The 22,834-nt window shown below is 54.7% G+C and overlaps 1 protein-coding gene across 1 annotated transcript in view; it reads left to right on the top strand.

Moving 5' to 3' along the window:
- Positions 1–9,074, top strand: part of SYNE3 (spectrin repeat containing nuclear envelope family member 3) — a 57,206-nt gene extending 48,132 nt beyond the window's left edge. Inside the window, exons 16-18 of the mRNA XM_058655232.1 lie at positions 1,688–1,837; positions 2,646–2,684; positions 8,243–9,074. Of these exons, the coding sequence (XP_058511215.1) occupies positions 1,688–1,837; positions 2,646–2,684; positions 8,243–8,443 (390 nt within the window). The 3' untranslated portion in view covers positions 8,444–9,074. The remainder of the gene's footprint in view (positions 1–1,687; positions 1,838–2,645; positions 2,685–8,242) is intronic.
- The last annotated feature ends 13,760 nt before the right edge of the window (positions 9,075–22,834 follow it).

Raw genomic sequence — 22,834 nt, forward strand, 5'->3', positions numbered from 1 at the left:
GCCTCCCAGTTGCTCTCCTCCCATCCAGGTCATGACTGCAGCCAGAACGAACCTGCGGAGTCCTAACTACGACCCCACTCCTTCCCCTCTCACTGTTATCACACGAGGCCTTTCTCACTCAGACTAGCCTGCCCTCTTTTTGTCCATATTTTTTTGAAGATGTATTTACTTGTATTGCAAAGACAGATATACAAAGACAGAGAGAGAGAGAGAGAGAGAGAGAGAGAGAGAGAGAGAGAGATCTTCCATCTACTGGTTCACTCTCCAACGTGGTCACAAGTGGAGCTGAGCTGGATCCGAAGCCAGCAGCCTGGAGCTTCCTCCAGGTTTCCCACGTGGGTGCAGGTGCCCAAGGACTAGGGTCATCCTCCGCTGCCCTCCCAGACCATAAGCATGGAACTGGATCAGAACTGGAGCAGCCAGTACTGGAACCGGTGCCCACAAGGGATGCTGATGCTGTAGGCAGAGGATTAACCTGTTGAGCCACTGTTCTGGTCCCTGTCCTTATTTTTCTTTGTAGTTTTGCTATGGTGTATTAGAGACTGGAGTTTCAAAACTCTGTTTGGGGTTCATTTGAACTCATGGATTTGCAGTTAAGGTCTTCCTGGAAAATTCTCTAATGTACCTCTTGCAACATTGTGTCTTCTCGGCTGGCTCTCTCCCCTCCCTATGTGATGTCTCCCTGCTGTGTGCTTCGCTGCACCCTCACTTCTCCTGTGTATTTTCTATCCTTTTGCCTCCTCCAAGTGGCCTCTGGTGACTTTTTCAATCTGTCTCCCAGTGTACTCGTGTGTCTCATTTGCTGTTCCACCTGTCTGTTGAGGTCATAGCGTTCCTTGTTTATTAGTTCCAGAGTTTGTTTGGATCCAAGCATCATGCTGTGTCATGGTTCGTAGCTTCCAGAGCCTCACTGACACTTCTAAACCTGTCTCAGCTCTGTGAGCACAGCCGACATGCCTGTGGGCCGAGGATGTACAGTAATCCTGACCTCTCAACGCATTCCAGGAGTGTTGGTTCTGCTGCTTCTTGTTGTCCTCTGTGTGTGGCTTGTTGCTGCATTCTAGGGAATGAAAAAGTCACGTGCGAATCAGAGGCATCTTTTTGTGACCACTAGGGAGGCGGGGGTGCTCTCCTGTGGGACCGTTCAACCCAAGCTCAAGCCTTGGAGACCCTCGGGCAGCCGAGATGACTCAAGCTGGGCTGTGGGATCCCCCAAGGTCTGGATTGACTTCTGCCTCACCTTCTCCCTGAGGTGCCGCCTGTGGGAACTCCAGCCCAAGGGGGGATACTTTGTCCCCTTGTCCTCGGCAGGACCAACTCCACTGTGTCTTCCCAGACTGTGGGGCTGCCAGCAGCACAGCAGTTCCAGAAGGGCGGCTGCCCACAGGGCTGACCCCTTTGGTTCTCATCCTGCCTGGCCAGTGTGATGGCCTAGGGGACCTTGCAGCAGCAGTCCGATGACCCCGACAGCCCCTTTTGTGCAGGGGAAGCCACACTGTAACACTTTGCAGAGAGCACCACCGGGCTTTGGTGTGCACCTGCACAGATGAGAGAGTTACTTTCTAGATTCCAGCTGCCTCCTCCCCATGCACCTGTCAGGTATGATGGGACTGGCCTACACACCACAGTTGGATGAGGCCGCCTGGACTGACGCTGCCTTCTCCCTACCCCCCAACCCCACCTGCAGGAGCTGGAGGCACACGTGCCGGAAGGTCAGCATCTCTTCGAGTCCCTTCTTCATCTTGCACCTGCACGGGAGACCTCGGAGGAATTGGAGGATGTGCGCTACCGATGGATGCTATACAAGTCCAAGCTCAGGGACTCCAGCCACCTGCTGGTAGGTACCTGGGTCCCCGGCCTGGGGCAAGTGAGCAGGATCAGGCTGCCCACCACCCTGAGAGTTCCGTGTGCTGTTCCTACAGCCATGCACCGCTGACGTTGCTGATCTCCATGCCAAAGAGCTTGCATGGCAGTCTGTGGCAAAGCTGGCGTAGACACATCCTTCCATGGGGGCTCTGGGTCCATGGCCATTAGGAGCTTGGGATGTAGCCCTGCTGCCTCCCTCCCCCTTCCAACCCCCCCCCCCCCACCGTGCCCTGTGGCTTTGAGCAAACACCTGCAGTTAGGGGGCCTGGCGGCTCCTACACAAAAGTGATAATGATGATAAAGACAATAGCAATGGCTAGCATCATGATAATTAGCTTGTCAGTGCAGTGTCTGTAAAGGATTCACTGCTGTTATTCGCTGTGCACCAAAGAGGAAGCTTGGGCCTTCAGGGGGCCCGTTGAAGACCTGGGACCACCAAGCTCTGACGCTCCCGGCTCCCCCGGCCCTGTCCCAGCCTGTGTCGGCCACTAGGTGTCAGCCCAGCCCTATCCAGGCTCTGGCCAAGCCCCCAGCCGGCCTGGACCAGACCTGCCCAGACAAAATCCCAGCTGGGCCTGAAGTGTGTTAAAAAGCTCATTAAACTGAATCACCTGCTGGCTCAGGCTGTCCAGAAGACCGGGGCCTCTCAGGAAATGCCCCCACCCCCACCCCCTGCCCCGGGCCAAGCACAAGTTCCATTACAGGCCCTGCTGGGACTCTAGTCTCACTCACTTAACTGAGGTTTTCCCCCCTCTTCCTCCTCTTCCCTAAAATAGCAGACGCTGAGTTCTCCGGGGGAGCTGCCTGGATGCCAAAAGGTACGGGGTCCGCCATCTGCCCTGCACGGCGGGAGTGAAAGGGCAAGGGTTGGTGAGCCTCTGGTGCTGGGGCAGGACTCCTAGGCCTCTGGAAAGTTCCATGATGTCTTAGCAGCAGTGGTGGGAAATCAGCTCTGTGCTGAGCAGCCCCCCTGGCGGTGGAGTTGAGGGGGGGCTCGGAGAGGCTGACTGGGGCATGTGGCAGGTGGCATGTGATGGAGGAGGGATCCTGCCATGGTCAGCCTGAATCTGGGCACTCTGGAGAGGCAGGAAAGAGGAGGTGAGGACTCACACTTATGCCAAGCCCAGGCCAAGTAGCTATGCTGGTGACTGATGGGGGATTGAGCGGCTCAGTGGGTGTAGCCAGAGGTCCCGCCACTGCTTGCTAAGCCGTGTTCAGAGCCACTGCTGTGGGTTTGTAGCAGGCCAGCAGACACAGGGAGATGGTGGGGACTAAGAATGAGGGTCACCACATTCTTTTTTTTTTTTTTTTAAAGATCTTATTATTATTGGAAAGCCTGATATATACAGAGAGGAGGAGAGACAGAGAGGAAGATCTTCCATCTGATGTTTCACTCTCCAAGTGAGCCGCAACGGGCCGGTGCGCGCTGATCCGATGCCGGGAACCAGGAATCTCTTCCGGGTCTCGCACGCGGGTGCAGGGTCCCAGTGCTCTGGGCCGTCCTCAACTGCTTTCCCAGGCCACAAGCAGGGAGCTGGATGGGAAGTGGAGCTGCCGGGATTAGAACCAGCACCCATATGGGATCCCAGTGCGTTCAAGGTGAGGACTTTAGCCGCTAGGCCACGGCGCCAGGCCCGGTCACCACATTCTTGAACGCCAAAGAGAGACAGAGATTAGGGGTCTTTAGGTCCGAAGTCTCTTCTCCAGGGCTCCCAGATGTCGGGAGGCGGTGGCGCAATTTCCTGGGACTTGAAAGCAGGAGGGCTTATGTGGCAGTAACATCTGTCTGTTTGGGCCATGCTGGAAGCACCTGGATGTGTAAAGATTTGAATTTGATGCTGCCCTGCTTTTAAGCTAATGGGTCTCAGCCTATTTGGCTAAGGAGCCCTGGGGACAGCGTGAGCTTACCCACAGGGCAAGTGCAAGCACAGGTCCCTGGTGCCCATGCCAGACATTCTGGTTCTTTAGGTCTGACATTACCCAGGAATCTGCATTTCTGACAAGACGTTTGTTGACTGGGGCACACACTTTGAAAACCACTGCTTCAGGACTGACCCCTGTGGCCCAGGAGATGGAGTGGCCATGTGTCACGCTGGCCTCCCACACCAGATCACTGGTTCAAGCCCTGGCTGTTCCACTTTTGTTCTCTGCTAATGCTCCTGTGAAAAGTAGCAGAAGGTAGCCTAGGTCCTTGGTCCCCTGCCACCCCATGCGACACCCATGGCATGTTCCAGGCTCTTGGCTTTGGCTCTAGCTACTGTACTCATTTGGGGAGTGAACCAGCAGATGGAAAAATCTATCTCTCTTTCATTATGTCTTTCAAAACAGTATGTGCATCTTTAAAGGGACAGAGAACACAGCTGCTCCATGCAGAATCCTCCCTGACCTTTGGCCCGCCTGTCAGTGTTTGGCTGTTGGGTTGTGCGCATGTGCCTGGATGCCCATGTGCACATGTGTCTGCTGGCCTGATGGGCAGAGCTCTCCTGCCAGCCTAGAAGCACCCCTTCCATTATTTTTTTCCTCCAAAGGAAAAAAACAGAAACTTGTCCCCCTGCTACCCTGTGCCCCCAGCTGGTTCTTCACGGGCAGTTGCTTTCCCACACATCATTTCTGCTCCTGGGAAGTGGCTGCAGCCTGCTTGTGCAAACAGACTCAGTTGGTTTAGATTGCCGGCAGGTGCCTGTACACTCCAGGGCAGCTCAGCTTTCCAGAGGAGTGTGCCTGCAGCACTCAGATGCGTGAAACCTTGCTTCCAGCACACATGGGACTGAGTCACATCACTCCCTGCCCCGTCCATAGGAATGCCACAGCCCTGCCCTACAGACTTTTAATTAGTGAAGGAACCGCTTGGCAGATACTTCTGATTGGGTGCAATTTGCTCGGGCTGGGAGTAGACACTTCCCTTGCATTGGGAGCACATACAAGGGGACTTCAAAATTTGTGGAAAATGGAATTAAAAGATAGGGTTAGCCAGCGTTGTGGTGCAGCAAGTTAAGCCTCTACACAAAATGCCGGCATCCTATATTGGAGGGCCAGATCAAGTCCTAGCTGCTCTGTTTCTAATCCAGGTCCCTGCTAATGCGCCTGGGGAGGCTCCAAGAATAGCCCGAGTACTTGGGGCCCAGCCACCCGTGGGGGAGACCCAGATGGAGTTCCAGGCTCCTGGCTTCGGCCTGGCCCAGCCCCCGCTGTTGTGACCCGTTGGGAGGTAAACCCAAGGATGCAAGAGCTCTCCTTTTGCCTCTGCTTTCCTGATGCTCTGCCTTTCCAGTGAACAACTATTTAATTTAAAAAACAGACACAAGGCCTTGTGGGAAAGGGGTGGAAAAACATCTTCAAGTGCATGCAGCGTTTCACAATAGGAAATTCTCATGCGCTTTTTGAAGACCCCTCCTGTGTGTAGATTTCAGAAACTTTGGCCCCAGATCAATTTCTTGTCCCATGCCGTTTTCTATGAAGTGAGCCACAGTAGCTCTGTGCCACACAGTCAGATGTGGAGGAAGCTGGGAGCAGGTGTTGTGAGTTCGCGTACACACACACACACACACACACACAGGGTTTGTCTTTTTCTTTTTTCTTTTTTCTTTTGTTTTGCATTGCTAGGGACCAGATGTCTCATTGCAGCCTCACTCTTCCACCAAGGATTTGGTTTGCTCCACTCCACCACCCAGGACTCCACCCACCTAGATTTGTTTCAATGGAAGTCCCTGCCACGGGCTGTGTTCTGGTTGGCTTTCCTGAAGACCACACTGGTTATAGAAACCCAGCCTGCCATCCCCGTGGCCCACAGCCCTCAGGCCTGTGGTTCGAATGTGGTTCAGACGAAGAGCTTGGATTTCCCTGCCTCCACCCAGGGCAGAGATAAGACCACGTGGGCTTGCCTCCCCTGTTTGCTGCCATGAAAGACACAGCCTGGGTTGATCTCCCCGGCAGACACTTCAAAGTCTCCCTGGCTGCAGCCTTTCTGTCCCCTCTCCTTCCCTTCCCTTCTCTTCCTGAGTCATTGTATGTGTCTGAAGTACAGAGTGGCACCAGGAGAAGGAGAGACGGAATAGGAGAGCGCTTCCATAACTGGCTCACTCCCCACGCGGCCATAATAGTCAGACAATGCCACAAGCCCAGAACTCCGCCCCAATCCTCACACGGGTGTCGGGGCCCAAGCACCCGGCTGTCCTCTGCTGCCCTCCCATGTACATTAGCAGGGAGCTGGATCAGAAGTGGAACAGCCCGGACTTGAACTCCAGCCTCTAGACAGGTTGTCAGTGTCAGAAGCAACAGGGTAACCCTGTCCCAGCAACAGCCACCCCACCCTGCTTGCTTTCTTCATGGTGTGTAAAATGGCAGTGCGCCTGAAGACGCACATCTTCAGTCGGTGACAATCCCTATGCTTGCTCAGGAAGCACTGGTGACAACTCTTTCCCAAGAACTATGATTTTTAAAAAGACTTCTTTACTTTTCTTGAAAGAACTGTAGAAAAAGGTGAGGGACAGAGAAAGATCTTCCATCTGCTGGTTCACTCTCCAAATGGCCACAACACCAGAGCTGGGCCGATCCAGAGCTGGGAGCCTGAGGCTTCCTCTCGGTCTCTCACATGGCTACAGAAGCCCAAGGCCTTGAGCCACTCTGCTGCTCCTAGGTGCGTTAGCAGGGAACTGGATCAGAAGTGCAGCAGCTGGGATTTAAACTGGTGCCCGAATGGGATGCCAGGACCACAGTTCCTCGTGTGGAGTAGTTCCTGCAGTGCGGAGCCCTGGGCTGCACCTGTTCATTGTCGCACCACCATCAGCAGCTCCTCTGCATCTCTGACCATCACAGGTCTTGTTCCTCTCCTTGTAGTCTCTCGCCTTCTCACAATGCCTTCACACTGTGTGGCCTCTCCAGGTTGCCTTTCACCCTGCTGAGCACGTTTAAATTTCCATTGTGCCTTTCATGGGGACAGTTCATTTCTTTTCCCCACTGAGTGGCATCCCACTGTGTGCATGCACCCGCCTGTACAGTACTTGGTGTGGATTGTCTTCACTGGTGCCCCGCCCACCCCAGAAGCACACACTGCCTCAGATGACACATCTCTCTTCTGTCTCCTCTAACAGGAGTTGTGCCAAGATTTTCCTTAACCTTCCTTGACCTTGGTCTTTTCGAGGGTGACCAGCTGGTTGGTAGAATGTTCCCTACCTGGGGGAGCCTGGAGTTTCCCCTTGATTGGTTACAGGCCTGGCCCTATACTCTGGCCTCAAGAAGGATGTTATCATATTCCCCGTGAAGAGGGCTCTCCCAGAGCCAGAGCCCAGCCAGTGCCCCGCAAGCAGACACGGGCTGCTCTGAGAATGCGCCGTGGCAGGCAAGGAAGGCCCCTGCAGGAAGCAATCCAGGAGCTGGGTAGAATGAGCAGGAGGGGAGAATCTAGTATTCCAGGCTAAGGGACGGCAAGGGACTGTGAAGGCGTTCTTGAAAGCTGCCAGCAGATGGTGCTGAAGGAGGGCAAGGCTTCCTGGCCTCACCGGCCACCGTGGATGGTGGTGTCTGTCCTGGGTGGCGGGGAAGCCAGGGAGGGGGGGTCGTCCCGGCTGCCTGCCTTTCTGTCCCTGCAGCCAGCAGCTGGAGGGGAAAGGAACTGCACCTTCAACCAGCACCTGCTGCACAGGGGGCTGTGTCTTCATTTAGCATCCACTGTACGCAATGAGCGTTGTGCACACTTCCTCCAGGGTCCTTGTAGCCCTGACAGCAGGTTCCCTTCTCCCCCCATACCCCAGCAGATGAAGGGACTCAGACTTGGAGAGGGTAAGTGCCCCTCACAACCAGAAAGTGGTAGGGCCAGGGTCAGACCCCAGGACTCCAAAGCTTTGCCTTCTCCCATGTCCCTGTCATTAGTGGCAGAGGAACAGGCCCCACCAACACCATCGTTAACATCATCACCACCAGCACCGTCACCTTCATCACCACTGCCACCACCATCATCATGTTCACCGTCACACCTCCACTACCACCATCCCCATCAACACCATCCCCCTCTCTACATCTGCCATCATCTGCACCTTCATTACCACCATCATCACCATCACCACTGCCTACTCCAGCGTGACCACCATCAGCACCAACACCTCCACCAGCACCATCCCTGTCGCCACCACTGTCTCACTACCTCCACCTTCAACAGCCCCCTTCCCCAGCACACCATCCTCACCATTGTCATCCCTGTCGAACTACCACCACCTCATTATCATCAACCCTCGTTGCTGCCTGCCAAGATCTCTGTTCCAGGCAAAACTCCCATGCACCCTCTCAAGTCGAGGAAATGGAGGACACTTCTGGCGTCCCCAGCCCCCGCTCCCTCTCGGCATCCTTGAGCCCACTCACACGTCCTGGGTTTGTCCTGCAGACTCGGCGGCGGCGAGGCCTTGGCCAACTCTTCCGGAAGGCATGCTGCACAGCGCTCCCACTGCAGCTGCTGCTGCTGCTGCTGCTGTTGCTGCTGTTCCTGCTGCCCGTCGGGGACGAGGCCCGCAGCTGCACGCTGGCCAACAACCTCGCTCGCTCCTTCACACTCATGCTGCGCCACCATGGCCCCCCGCCCACCTAGCCGGCCAGCCACACAGGCCTCCGAGCAGTCCCAGACCCACCTACGGGCACATCGGCGGGGAACCTGGTCCCAGCCTGGACAGCTGCAGCACCGCCTAAGCACACATACCGTGTCAGTGTTCCCAGCACCAGCTTACCTCGGATGCAGCGTGGTCTGCATCTGTGTGTACTAACCATGCGTGTGACTGAGCAATCCCGTGCGGCTCCCTGCAGATGCTCCGTCTGATGTCCTGGGACGTCTGTTAGTAGCTGGGGGGATTCCCAGCAAGGAGCCTTTGTAGCATCTGTGCCTTCATTTGCAGGCAGCACCGGAGCCTGGAATGATGATGACCGATCCTCTCTCATGGCAGCCTCTTTTCCAGAAGCGCATGGACAGGCCTCTGGGTGCCAGCACAGGAGTGCAGCCTGGGCTCTCGTGGCCTGCCTCATGATGCTGCTTTATGCACAGTGAGAATGCGTACGCCCGTCTACTTCTCAATTCCAGGCTGTGGATTGCAGTAGAAATGGCGACAGCCAGAGGCAGGCCTGGTGACAGCTCCTAGATGTGAGGCGTGATGAGGACAGGGGGCGAGGGGACATGGGCAGGAAGCACTGGACAGGTCAGCTGGTGATGTCAGGTGCAGGAGCGCCAGCCCCAGGGCTCGGTGGCTTCCAGCAGCAGGACCGGGGTGGGTAACCTGGGGCGGGTAGCAGCCCTCCAGTGGGTAGTCAGCCTGGAATGCCTGTGTTTTGTTTGGGGAGGGGATGGCAAGGAGACAGATTTTATTATCAAGATCTGCCAGCTGCCCGAGGTACACTCTGCATAGCTTCCCACAGCCCCAGAGGTGGCCGGGTCCCTGCCCTCCCGGCTCAGGCTCCCCAGGAACCCTGAAAGGCTGGGGCCATCTCCACGGGGCACAGAAACCCACTAAGCGAGCACACTCTGCCCCAGCAAGTTTGGGAAGCAAGCTGCAGATGCTGTCCTGCAAGCAGCCACGTGGCCGGCGAACGAAGGCCTGAGTGGACCCCAGCCTCGGGCCCGCATCTCCAAGCTTGCTGAGGTTCAGAGCCTGTTTCTGCTCTCCCATGTCACAGAGGCTCAGGAGAGGGCTGGGTGCTTCCCTCTGGCCACCCAGCGAGAGGCTCACCATGGCAAACCCGCTGCCCCCAACATGAGCAGCTTCAGAAAGAAAAGCCGTTCCACGTGGATGCAGCTGTGTCATGTGGATGGCTGGAGGGAAGGCAGAAGATGCAGGGTGTGGACGGTGTGGACGGTGTGGACGGGAAGGTCTGTGCACTTGCTGTAGTCTCTGATCCCAGTGTCAGAGTCCACTCATTTGCATATCTGTTTTTTTATGAGAAAATCTCTATTTTCATAACCTTCCTATAAATGCAGCTATAGCATGGCCCAGGAGCCCAATTACTAGCACTTTCCATGTATAACCTTTCCTGACGCCAAGTGTAGACGATGATGGTGTTGTGGTGTGGCTGTCCAGTCTGTCGTGTCGCTGGGCAGCCTGCCTGTGTGTGTGTGTGGCTCCTGTGTGTCCAGACTGGGAGGGGTCTTGTAGCACTAAGGCATGTGTGGGAGGGGGAGTGAGAAAGACTTGTCAATGCACAGGTGGCTCAGATGGACACCGTCAGCTCCCTGTGTCCTGAGCCACACTCCCCGCCCTTCCTTACTCTGCCCTGAGTGCAGACAGGTGCACGGGTTGGCAGGGGTTGATGTAGAAGAGAGAGGGCACATGGGGGTGCAAGGTCTGGAGCCTCCTGGGCATGGCATACTGACTGGGTGAGCCAGGAACAGATGCATTTGTGTGGTTCTCACTGAGTGGTCCCTGGGTGAGCCCGTTGCAAGCCCACCTTACCCCATAGGCTTGCCTAGTGTTAGGTGCTCACTCGAGGCACCTGGCTGCGAGGAAGTGGAATTTGAAACCAAGTTCATGCAGCCCTAGGGTCCAGACTTGGAGGCAAGGGCTTGAGAGGGATCCTACTGCTCATCATGCAGTTTTGCTAGATCTGCCTAGATTTCCTTCCTGGAAATGGTGACTCCTGGGCCCAGCAAGCTGAGCTAGCAGGCTGATCTCTGCCTGGCACCACTGGGGAGATGAGCGTTTGTGATGGGAGGGAAACACATTGAGGGCCCATGCCATGACTCTGACTCCTAGATGTGTACGCAATGGAGCTGCAATCTTGTGTGCGGCTGAAGCCAGAGCACAGCAGAGGTTGGCATCTGCATAAAGCATAGCTGGGTGGTCCGACATCCTTCCCATCCTTCTGGGGACCTTTTCCTTGACCTCATCTGCTTTGCTTTACAGGCCACAGGCCCTGGTCCCTGGCAGGTGCTCAGCAAGTAGACTTTCCAAAGTGGGGGGTGAGAGCTGCTCACTTTATGCCCAAGCCCACGCCTCTGCTGCCAAGAGCCGGCAAAGCCAGGACAGAGTGCCAGGGACAAGAGCAGGTGCTGACCGTTTGCCTGGCTCTGCCCAGAAATGCAGGGACACTTGGAGCATGGCATCTGCATTGTGAGATGGCTCCTGCCGTGGCTCAGGCTCTGCATGTTCCTGAAGTATGGCTGGGGAGGAAGATGTGGCCAGCAGGCATGTGGTGTGTGTGGTAGTGCAGGTGCACTCGTGTGTGTGTGTGCATATGTGTATGTATATGGGAATGTAAGAATGAGAGCCCTGCCCTCCAATTCAAACCCATAATCCCAGCCTGTTTATCACAACCTGGACTGTGGGTTTCCTGTCTTCTCTCCTATGGGAGAACTCAGAACCAGGGGCGCTTGAGCCCCAGCGCCAGCCTGAAGGCATCCAGCGACCTCCTACACTTGCTGTGTCCCATGCTGGCTGCATCTTCTGTACCTGAGTCCCAGTATCCCCAGTCTGACACTACCCATTTGTTTATGTGGCTGGAAGAGAGCGAACCATGCAGTGCGAGCCAGGAGATGGGGTGGGGTGTGTGTGACTGTGTGTAGAGGCTGTGTGGGTGGTATTTGTTGGTAAACGCCGGCTGACTTCCTTGTGTAAACCGCACTGTGTTGTATGCAAGAGGGACCACATCCATTTTCGTCGTATTATTTGTGATGGTAAAATAGGTGTCTGCAAGAAGCTAAACTTCCTGGGAAGGCAAGTGGTGTCAAAGCCAAATGACTGTCTTGGACCTTGTGTGTGTCCTCGTGGTTTATACCAAACCCAGCGGGAGTTGTGTGCGTGTGAGGACACCTGGCTGCCACTCGGCGCTGGATCTATGGGCACGCCGCGTGCTCATCCCTTGCCATGTGTTCAGGCCACGTTCTTGGAGATGGGTTGACTATTCTTGTTTTATGTTTGTTTGTTTTTTAAAATAATGTATATGCTTTATGTTTGGAAATAAAAAAAAGTAATCTCTATTTTGGACTATGAAGCAGCATGTAGCTTGTAAGTTCTTTCTCTAGAGCAAAAGGCTCCATTTGAAAAGGTTACAGGGAGGAAGATGTCATGGGCTCCTGGCTGACGACTTCCAGGCAGGATCAGTGCCACTTTGAGGCAGAGGTAGAACTTGGGCTGATAGCAACACTCAGCTCCAGCTAGAGCACCCAAGGTCCCAGGACCATCCTGTGAAGCAGCATCCCTCAGGCTGGCCTTCCTCGGAGTCAGGGGAGCTGGTGTAGTCCCTGGGTCCGCTGCAGCAAACTGCTGGTGCCAGAATCGATTTCCTGCCCAGTGGGAGCCAGATCTGGGTAGCTGCTCTGGGAAGGGATTCCACCCAGCATTCCAGACACATTCATTTGAAATATAGGGTGGCAATGGCAGCTGCAAGTAGACAGAAGGAGCTTCCATCCCCCAGTTCATTCCCTGGAAAATCCCAGCAGCCAGGGCTGGGCCAGGGCAGGCCAGGGCCAGGAGGTCCATCCCGGGCTCATCTGCTGCTTTCCCGGGCATGTTAGCAGGGAGCTGGATTGGATGTGGAGCAGCCGGGATTCAGAACAGTGCTGATATGGGATATTGGCATTGCAAGCATTAACTTAACCTGCTGTGCTATGCCTTTTTCTATTGAGGACTGCGGGTAGTGCCAGGCACTGGCAAGGGCACCCTGTGCATCATGGGGTCCTGGGCAAGGGACTTCTCCCCTTGTGATGACGCCCAAGGCTCCAAGAGTACAGACAGATGCAATCCCGGCCCTGTAGGTCTTGCTGGAATTAGCTGTGGTTTTAGCCTATCTGATGGAGAGGTGTGTCCTGGCCATATGCGTGAGCCAGCCACGGTGCACCTGGAGGCATCCAGTTTGGAGCTGGAAATGCCGAGTGCTGAAACTCCAGGTCAGGAAGAAAACTGAACCTTCTTGGTCACTCAGACCCCTGGGAAAGTGACATAAAAGACATACACGTTCACCAACCTCTCTCATATTCCCTGGCTGGGTGATTCTCCGTGTTTTTTTTTTTTTAAGTGTCTGTGAATATTCTTCACAACCAGGAGGCCCATGGAAATAATTACTCAACCTCTGCTTTCATCCATGGCTTCCAAATCCAGCTGTGACATGCTGAATTGGAGAGGTTCATCATGCTGCTGGAGAACCCCCTGGGCAGCACTGTCCCACAGGCCTCTCCTGTCATGGGGCCATCAGCCTCCTGCAGTGGCCCCTGCCCAGCCTGACACTTCCAAGGGGAGCAGCCCATGACCTGCTCAGGGCTGCCCAGCCTGGAATTTCCTTCTGCAAATTGTTCCCTGGCATGCATCCCAGTCCCTGCTCCCAGTGCCAACGAGGCCACTGGTGGGGACCACCGCTGCCCAGGTCAGCAGGGAGGGCTGCACTGCCCTTCATGTTGCGGGAAATTGCTCTGAATTGCCCTGAGATGTGGTGAGTGTGTGTTTCCTGTCCTTGAGCACATGCAAATCATGGAGGCCTCTTTCCATTGGAAGGAGGTGATTTGGTGGCAGAGAGGAAAAAGAATGCTCCTTGTTGTGGGTGGGCATCCTACAGCCTAGGAGCAGTGAAAGAGAAGAGAGGAGAGGAGAGGAGAGGGGAGGGGAGGGGAGGGAAGGGGAGGGGAGGGGAGGGGAGGGGAGGGGAGGGGAAGGGAAGGGAAGGGAAGGGAAGGGAAGGGAAGGGAAGGGAAGGGAAGGGAAGAGAAGAGAAGAGAAGAGAAGAGAAGAGAAGAGAAGAGAAGAGAAGATCTTCCATCATCTGGTTCACTCCCCAAGTGGTCACAACAGGTGCAGATGGGCTATTCCAAAACCAGGAGCCAGGAGTTTCTTCCATGTCACCATGTGGGTTCAGGGGTCCAACAACTTGGGCCACCTTCTTGCACTTTCCCTGGCCATTAGCAGGGTGCTGGATTGGAAGGGGAATAGTTGGGACTCAAACAGGCATGCATGTGGAATGCCAGCTCTGTGAACAATAGCTTACCCACAGTGCCACAGCACTGCTCTCTAATTCAATTCTTACAACAGATGGCTGAGGTCTCATCATGCCTGATCCACTGAGGAGGGAGAAGACAACTCAAGGTCACAGCCAGAAAGAGGTCTGGCAGTTCTCCAACCCCTTCTTCTGTCCTGTGATTTCTCATGAGACCAAGCATGGCCATGCAACCTGTGTCTCTTCTATCTGCAACCCAAAGACTATTGGCTGGAGGACAATGAGCAAGGGTTAGTTGATAGAGCAGAATTAGGGAAACTTCAACAGGTTCCCCAGATAGCTGCCAAGGGCACTGTGTTAAGAAAGATGCTGAGGTTGTGTAATGTCTTGGCAATTGCTTCCATAGTCAGGGATTGTGGGGTGGTTTTTGGTCTTCATTCAGTCTTGGTGTCTTCATCTTTGCAAGAGAAGAACTTGCTGTTCGTCTGCGTCTGTAAACTCTTGTGCTTCCAGAGCCAGGCAGGAAACACAAGTCGGTAGACTAGACCAAGCCCAGAAAACACCACAAAGGAAGGTTGGGAGCACTGCCCAGTCGTGGCCGTGGGGTCTGTAAGCTTTGGGTTACTGAGGCTGACAATCCCTCATTCATTGGAGGGTTCAGATTCTAATGTGAAAACTTCTTTCAAAGGATCATTGATTTGCATGCTTAAAATGTATAAACTGTGTATGTGTGTATATGTATGTGTACATGCATGCCCAAGGACATGTGTATATGTGTGGGTACATGTGTGCATTCTTGTATTTGTGTATGTGTGGATGTGTCTGTATGTATGTGGCAGTTTGCATATATATGGGTGTGTGCATGTGTGTGTATGTGGGTGTTCATGGATGTGGATTGTGTATATGTGAATGTGTGTATGAATGTGCATGTGTTTTTGTGTGTTCCAGAGTGGATATTGATAAAAGCTACCACCTGGCAAGCCTTGGCATAAACAATGCCCACAACTTCTTTTAGCTCACAAATTCAGCAGTTCTGTGTGGGGTGCAGATTGCAAGCCGGGTGCACAGGAAACGACTCTTGGCACCTTCCGGGACCCCTGTCCCTCTGTCACGAACCTGGTATTGGTTTGCACCCACATGCCCATGCAGGGTTCACCTCATTCTGGTGTCCCCGTTGGCTCTCCTCCTTCCTCACTGCAGCTGAAGATGCAGGCAGGGGAGCCTTTACCCAAATCTCAGTTTATTCCTTGGTGATGTTTCGAGCCTTGGGGGTTTTGCGGGTGGAAATTCCATGACATAATCAACACTCGGTGAGGAAGCATGATGAATGCACAAAGCCTGTGAGAACTTGACCCTAATATTGCATCTCAACGCACTGTGGTATTTCCAGTGCTCCCCAGGATTGTAACTTGATCCTCCTCAATGCAGCAGCCAGCAGGCCTTATCGGACCAGGCCTGAGACTGGCGTCCCTGGGCAGCCATCCAGCTCATAAATTGTCCTAAAGGGCTGCCTGGCTGTCGGTAGAGGTGAGAGAGATGGAGAGAAGTGTCTTTGCCATCTGCTCCACATTAGGAAGCTGTTAAACATTCCATGCCTGCCACCGCACCAGCACTGATCTCCTGTGTAGTTCCATGACTGCCATAGCTAGTGTTTAAACGACATCCCTGTTTCCCCGCAACTGGAGCAGACTGGTTCAGGGCCAGGTTTGGAGAGAGAACAGGCTCTCACCCACGAAGCTGAGCCGGAAGCGCCTGGATTCAACTGGAAGTGGAGAACCAGACAGAGCTTTGAGCTCCAGAAATGGGGTGGGAGAGAGGGCGGTAGGCTGTGCCCTTGTCTCAGCACTGGAGAAAAGAACCTAAAGGGGACAAAATACTTTCTGGGTGTCCACCCATCCGTCAGCCTGTATCCATTCATCCACTTACCCTCCTATCTGACCATTGCCCAGTCATCCATCATCCATCTGCCCGTCCGTCCTTTATCCCTGCCACTACAAAGCGGGTACAAACCAAAGGATGCAAATGACCTCTAAAAAGAGGCAAGAAATTAATTCTCCCTTAGATTTTTCCAGAAGGAACCTGCCCTGACAACACCTTGACTTTAGCCTTATTCTTGCGCTTCTAATCTCCAGAACCATAAGGTAATAGATATGCATTATTTTAAGCTATGCAGCACATGGTTGCCTGCTATACAGGCTGTAAGAAGCAAACATACAACCTCACGGGGTCCCTGAGAGTGCTAAGTGAGCTAATCTAGAAAAAGCAGACAGCAGAGCACCCAGCACAGGGCAGGTGTACTGGCAACAAATAGTTGCAACATGCAAAACGTGTGTCTCTACCATGGCTACAGACACAGGCCTGTGTGGCCCGGCCCGGGAGGATGAGTAGAGCATGGCCCACAGGCACCTGTTGTCCCAGGTAATAGTCAATTGATGTTCGACCCAGCCAAGGCCAAGAGAACTGCCCGGCTGACCACAGTGGGTTAAATGAGTGAGTCTTGTCTTAAGCTATTGGCTTTGGGGGCGGGGCCATTATCATAGCAATAATCAAGAGGTGTTGTTAGCAATCACGTGTGCAATGAACTGAAGATTCATGCTCTGCTGGGCCTGGTTCAGAACTCTTTCAGATGCTCAGATCTCTCACGAACACACCTGATGAGAACCACCGAGAAGCTTGTGAGAAGGTTCTAGAACCTCGCCTGAGTCAGGGAAACGGGAGGAGGAGGAGCTTCAGGACGTGGGTTTTCACCATCTCTACTGGGAATCCTGACACTGCTCTTATTTCAACCTCACAGCCTTCGCTGTGAGGCAAAGACCTCTGTGCCCATTTTACAGGCAAGAAAAGTGAGGTTCAGAGAAATCCCATTTGCTAGCTTGGACTCAAGTTCTGTGACAAACCTCAAGCTCTGGATCAGTGGCCAAATGTCACCTGCAGGGGCCAAAGGCTCACTTCACATAGCCACACTGCTGTCCTCCCCTGCCTGTCCTCTAGGGCCACCTCTGGCCAGAGGAAGGTTGTTTAGAGCTCACCTGAGGCTGGGGTCGCTCCAGGTACAGGGAGACATGGTGCTCCAGGTACAGGGAGACACGGCAGGGGACCCATGAAGTCTGCTTTCTCTTCCAAAGTGGAAATTGTTAAACAAGAGCGTAACTGTTTAATTACCCGCAGTGCCTTCTCTTTGCATAACAAGCTCAAGTCCAGGTTCAACACAGAGCAGGCTTAAAGCAAACACAGCACCTGGGCTCCATTCCTGCCCTATTCTGCTGAAAGCCGTGCAGAGAGGGGCCTTTTGTGCCGCCTGCTCCCATGGCACTTGGGCGACGAACAGCTCCAGGCGCCCGCGCACAGCTCTCTCTCACACCGCTAATGGCTCCAGCGTCACACATTTCGCCTTTTCACTCTTAAAAGCTCGCTGAGCGTGGTCCAGAGGCGGGAGGCGACTGACACATGCCAGTGGCTGCTCCCCGCTGGCACTCCTCTACCTGATGTCACCATTAGAGACGCCCCTTTGCCCAGCTTTCTTCCTCTGCTGGGCTCACTTGTGGAAAGACACAGCCACCTGCCGGGGGCCAGGTCCGAGCAGGGGCTGCAACTGGCCACACTGTGTCTCTTGGGTCCCCTCCTCACTCAGCCGCGCTGCTGCACCAGATGGCTTCTCGAAAAAGCCTGTGGCGTTTAGCATGTCACTGCCTCCTCTGGGAAGCACGGCCAGGGACCTGCCGCTGTAAGGTGACATGCTCGCTTCCTGTCCTGGCAATGGAAGGACAATGACAGGACCTTGAGACAGATTCCATGGACAGAGGCTTCTCGGGCTGGGCAGAAGTGGGGACTTGCTCATTGTGGGGGAGGTCTGAGGTTGCCTGGGCTGGCTGGAGTCAGGATTAAGGGACAGGGTGACAAGGTATGCAGCTGGGAAGGATGGCCTCAGTGGCACTGGGGACTGGGAAGAAGCACAAATCAGCACCCTCATTGGCAGCTGCACTAGCTCACTCCTGCGCACATGCCAGGGATGCAGGAGCCCTCACGTCCCCTTGACCCTCCAGGAGGCACCAAGGCTACCAGCTACCAGTTCTCTCTGCCTCTGGTCAGCTGGGAGACTTGTCCCCCTCCCTCTGCTATGTCCACCTGCGCCTTCTTGTGGGAGCAGCAGCCAGCAGTGATCTCTGTGGGGGTTACCCAAGGCCACACCTAACCTGTGTGGTGCCCACCAAGGAGTCACCATTTGTCCAACAGATGGGAGCTTTGTACACTTGTAAGAGCAAGAACCTGCTCTCCCGATCCCTGCCCCAGGCAGCCGGACAGCTGTGCCAACCTGGCCACGTGGACATGTCTGCACCCAGACCCTGGCCACGACTGACAGCGGGGACCACACCGGGACCCACAGCAGGATGAGGACATCTTATCACAGCAGTGTGTCCAGCTCAGGAGGGCACCGCCTGCTCGCTTCCTGTTAGGCTTCCAGAGCCCATTCCCCGGGAGTCCTGGTGCAGGGGTGGGCCTGGCAGTGGGAAGAAAAGACCCGTGCCTAAAAATAAAAAAAAATATTATCCAGTTGTCAGGTCCGACTGGGCGCCTGACACAGAGCAGAGCCATGGTAACCGCATCTACACAGTAGAATCTTTTTTTCTCCTGCAGGCTGGGTGCATCCGGCAGGGCCTGCTGGGGACAGAGCGGTCGTGAGCTCTATGGCTCTGGCCCTGTGTAGAGGTTGGCTATGAGAACACGGGGAGGACAAGCATGAGGAACTCCACCCGGCTGCTCCACTCTGGGGAGCTTCCACTGCATTTTTGGCATGGCTGCTCCCCTAGGGGACAGTGGCTTGGCCCTGAGGCTTGTCATCCACATGAATGTGTGGGCACTGGACTGGCCAAAGCCACTCTGGCCCCCGCCCCCAATCCTCCCACTTCTGCTCTTGACCTTGTTCAGCACATCCTCCCCTCCCAGCTCAGCCTTCTAGGCTTTTGTGTAAATGTCTCTTCCTCCAGGGAGTGGTTCTATGTGTAGGAGTGGTGGCTTCTGTCCGCCCTCACCCCGTGCCCTACCCATGCACAGCAGGGTGTATAAGAAGGCAGGCAGCTCTGGTGCCCAGCAGTGTGTGTGCCTCAGCATCCCCACACCCTCAGCTCCTCATCTGTCAAATGGGCCCACACCCACCTTCCAGGACTGCCATGGTTTGAAAACAGTAGGAATCAGGAATACAGGAGATGGCCTATCATCGTTGCCCCTGGAAACAGCAGCTACCATCACCATGCGCTTCTGGTGGTGACATCAGGCCTGGATTTGAGGCCTGGCTTCATGTCCCCAAAGAGATGAGTGGAAGTCCTAGCCCCCAGCACCCCAGAGCGGGATCTTGTTTCCACAGTGGGGAGCTGCAGGGGTAATTAGTTAAGGTGGGGTTGCACTGGCGCGGCTGGGCTTGTAACACAGCATGACTGACCTCCTCCTAAGAGGGTAGGAATGTGCACAGAAGGTGGCCCCGCGGGCAGCGACAGCAGTGGGAGTGACATTAAGGAAGGCGGAGGATTGCTGCTGCCACTGCAAGTTTGGGGGAAACACAAAACATTCTCCTTTTGGACATGGGCCTCCTGATCGTGCCCGAGTGCAACTCGAATGTGTCAGTGGTACAGGGATGAGCAGGGATGCCAGCCCCAGGAATCAGGGTACTCCATGGTAGCTTAGGGGTCGGGGAGTGGAGACAGGAGGCAGATCCCAGTGCCTAACAGGTGCCTGGTTCCGGTTGGCCTCAGTGGAGGCCAGGCTGCCTTCAGGAACGGGAATACAGAGGCAGAGAGAGAAAACGTCAATCCCAGTCCAGACTGCAGGGAGAAACCCAGGGAAGGCAATTGCTAGCCTAGGAGCCTCACCGGACGGTAAAGTGACCCAAAGCCAGCCAGGTAGACCTGCACTGCAGGGGAACGCAGGTCTTGGGGGGCCCCAGAGCCGCGGCCCACGCCCCACCCAAGGAGGTCGCAGGTTACCTGCTATTTCCCATTTGGCCCGATCGCTTCCCACCTAGATACAAGATTCTGTGTTTATGCTGATGTTACTTGAAAGGGAGAGACAGAGACAGACACGGAGAGATTTTCCTTCTTGTGGCTGACTCCCCAGATGCCCCAACAGCCAGAGCTGAGCCAGGCTGAAGCCAGGAGCCCCGAACTCCACCTAGCTCCCCTCCATGGGTGGCGGGGACCCAGCTTCTTTCTTTTTTTAATTACTGATATAGACAGATTTCTGTGTTTCCTGGGTAAACCCATGCTCTTAAGTACTACTAGCGGTCACATCCGCAGGAAGCTGGGATTGGAAGCAGAGCCAGGACTCAAACCCGGGTCCTCTGATGAGGGATGCAGGAGTCCCTGGTGGCGCTCAGCTGCTCTGCGGGACACCCCTCCCTCTCCTCGGGGCCCCTGAGTGACACGGACACAACATATGTGTACTGTTGTGCCGGAGGCAGCCCCAGAGTGAGCCAGTGCAGGGTCCAGCTTAGTCTGTCTCCCACCTTGATCTACACACACACTGGTGGTTGTAGTTGCTGGTTCAGTTCTGTTTCCAGACTCATCTCTTACACAAACCATCAGATGCTGCGGCCCAGCTCAGCCCTGCCCACCACACAGTCAGCCCCCAGCAGCAACTGCAGCCCAGTCAGAGCAACTCCCAGTAACCGCCCCCAGCCCTGGTTCCTGTACATGATGGTATGTGCAGACTGGTCTGCAGACTGGTCTGGTCTGTCTCAATCCTATTCAGCTTTTGTACACACCAAGGGATGTTACAGCCTAGCTCAGCCCAACTGACCCCACTTTCCAGCCCACACTTATGCTGCTGTGTGCTACCACCTATCCAGCCGGGTACACTCCCAGCCCTGGTTCTCATGCTCACTGGTGGGAACATCAGCCCATCAGAGGAGTACAGCAATTTAATTAAAAATAATAATAATTTAAAATGACAGAGATTTGAGAAGACATGGCCAATATTGAAAATAGGCAAAAATGCAACATGGATTATGGGAAACCCTGAAGAAGGTTCTGAAAGCAAGGGAGAAGAGAACACTATGCGAAAGATGGTGGTGGGGCAGGGGGAGCCGTGGGGAGCAACGAGCCCCATGGGTTCCCTCTGGCTGCAGCTTTGGCGCAGAACACCCACATCGTCAGAATCAGTGAGTGCAGGAGATGCCGAAGCTTGCCTGGAGCTTCTGGAGGAGAAAGACCTGCTGCTCTCTGCTGGCACAGTACCTAGGGCCTTGGTGAAGTGCACCGCAGCCCACAGGATGAATCGAGTTTCAAGAGCTCCTGGGAATTTGGCCTGAAGGACCCAGCGCTCATTTCCAACGTGATCAGGTGCCAGGTGGAACTCAACGGACGCACTTGCAAATCCACCATCTCAAGACTTTCTTTCATGCCTTTGGCTCAAAGGAGTCAGGATGAAGGATTCACAGCTGCCTTGGGGGACAGCGAGGAGCTGGAACTGTGTTTTCCCGAGTGGCACAGGAACCACTGACCACAGACAGGCTGACCAGGACAATGCATACACTTCCCCGCTGCGGATGTTCATGGTGAACATGAAAGGCAAACAGCCAACAGCTGGTAAGTTTCACGGCTATTGTGTTGGTTTGCGCTCGAGTAATGCGCAGCTAGGGAAAGGGCCTTTCTCCTCTTGGGGTGTCGGCAGGGAGGGTCCAGAACCATCTTGCACTAAAGTCAGTGTATGCAGCCGGGTATCAGAAGAGATAAGACTAGAGCTCTCCCCGCGTGTGTGTCTGTCCACGACGGGGTAGCACAGCACAACTCCTCCTCAGTCACAGGTCCAAGTACTGGGTCTAGCAGCAGCCCAGCCACAGAGGGCCTGGGTCTGACTCCCTGCTGGCAATGGTTTCCCACTAATGCAGGTCTGGGAGGGTGGGTGCAGCGGGTAAAGGCTCATATGACTGGGTTCCTGGCACCTCTGTAGGAGACCCCAGTGGGGAAGCCAGGTCCTGGCAGAGTCCTCAGCCTGGTGCCACTGTAAACATTCGGGGAGTGAAGCAGCCCACGAGACCTGTCCCTCTGTCTCCATCCCAGGTAAATTTTAAAAATAAATTCTTGTTTTTAAAAATTCCGCACTCTGGTGTGGGTAGGTAGCAGGAACTTTCTGGGAACAGTAGAAATGGTTTCCCAGTGGATCACAATAGCCACTGGCTTTGTACTTGGTCGACGACTTCAGTTGAACTCTGTTGCTTGCTTAAAGGCTCCATTTTAACTACAGTCACATGGTGAGGTGCAAACCATGAGGATTTCCTCCATAGAATTTGGGGGAACTTCTTCCATAGGATTTGGGGGGAACACAATCCAACCCAGGGCACCAACCTTCAATCTTCCTAGTCAGAAGGCTCTTCTTCACTTAGCTCAGAACCACCCAAGCGAAGGTGCCCCAGGTACCATCCTTCCCTCTGCCTGGGCATATCCTTCCTTGCCTCCAGTGCCAACAACACTTTTCCACCTGCTCCTCAAAGCCAACCGTGAACTGAGCTCCCATGGGAGAGGGGTTTAAAACTTAAGTCACCTTGCAGAATAGCAATCTCACTCGCCCGTTTCCTGCTCTGCAACCCAAAGGAGCCTGCATCTGGCCAGCTGTGCTCCCAAGACGGCGCCCATACTCCCCAGGGGCTGGGCTTTGTCTGCACTTTCACATCCTCAGCCCCGTGATCCCTGCAGGGGCCGGGATCTTTCCATGGCCATAGCTCTGACGCAAAGCTCTGTGTCCCTGTGGCTACAAGGAACGCTTGCCCTGTCCCCCTGCCTGCCCGCCTCCGGCCAGGCCACAGAAGCCCCTGCACGTGGTGAGGATCAAAACAGGCCAGGCCGAGGTGCTGCCAAGCCAAACACAGAGCAAATGGCGTGCGAGTCGAGCCGAGCCGAGAAACCAGATTCCCCTGGAAACGGCCGTTCCTGGCGTGTCTGGAAGACCGGCTCCAATAAAACAGCTCCGGAAGGCCCTCGTCTTGGTGGAGATGCCAATAAAAAATCTCCAAACACGCAACCTGCAGGCCCGGCCGGCGCTGTCCCAGGGCTGTAAACCGGCTACGAGCAGCTGGAGAGCTGCCAGG

Source organism: Ochotona princeps, chromosome 26, assembly GCF_030435755.1.
Source record: "Ochotona princeps isolate mOchPri1 chromosome 26, mOchPri1.hap1, whole genome shotgun sequence".
Classification (NCBI taxonomy): Eukaryota; Metazoa; Chordata; class Mammalia; order Lagomorpha; family Ochotonidae; genus Ochotona; species Ochotona princeps.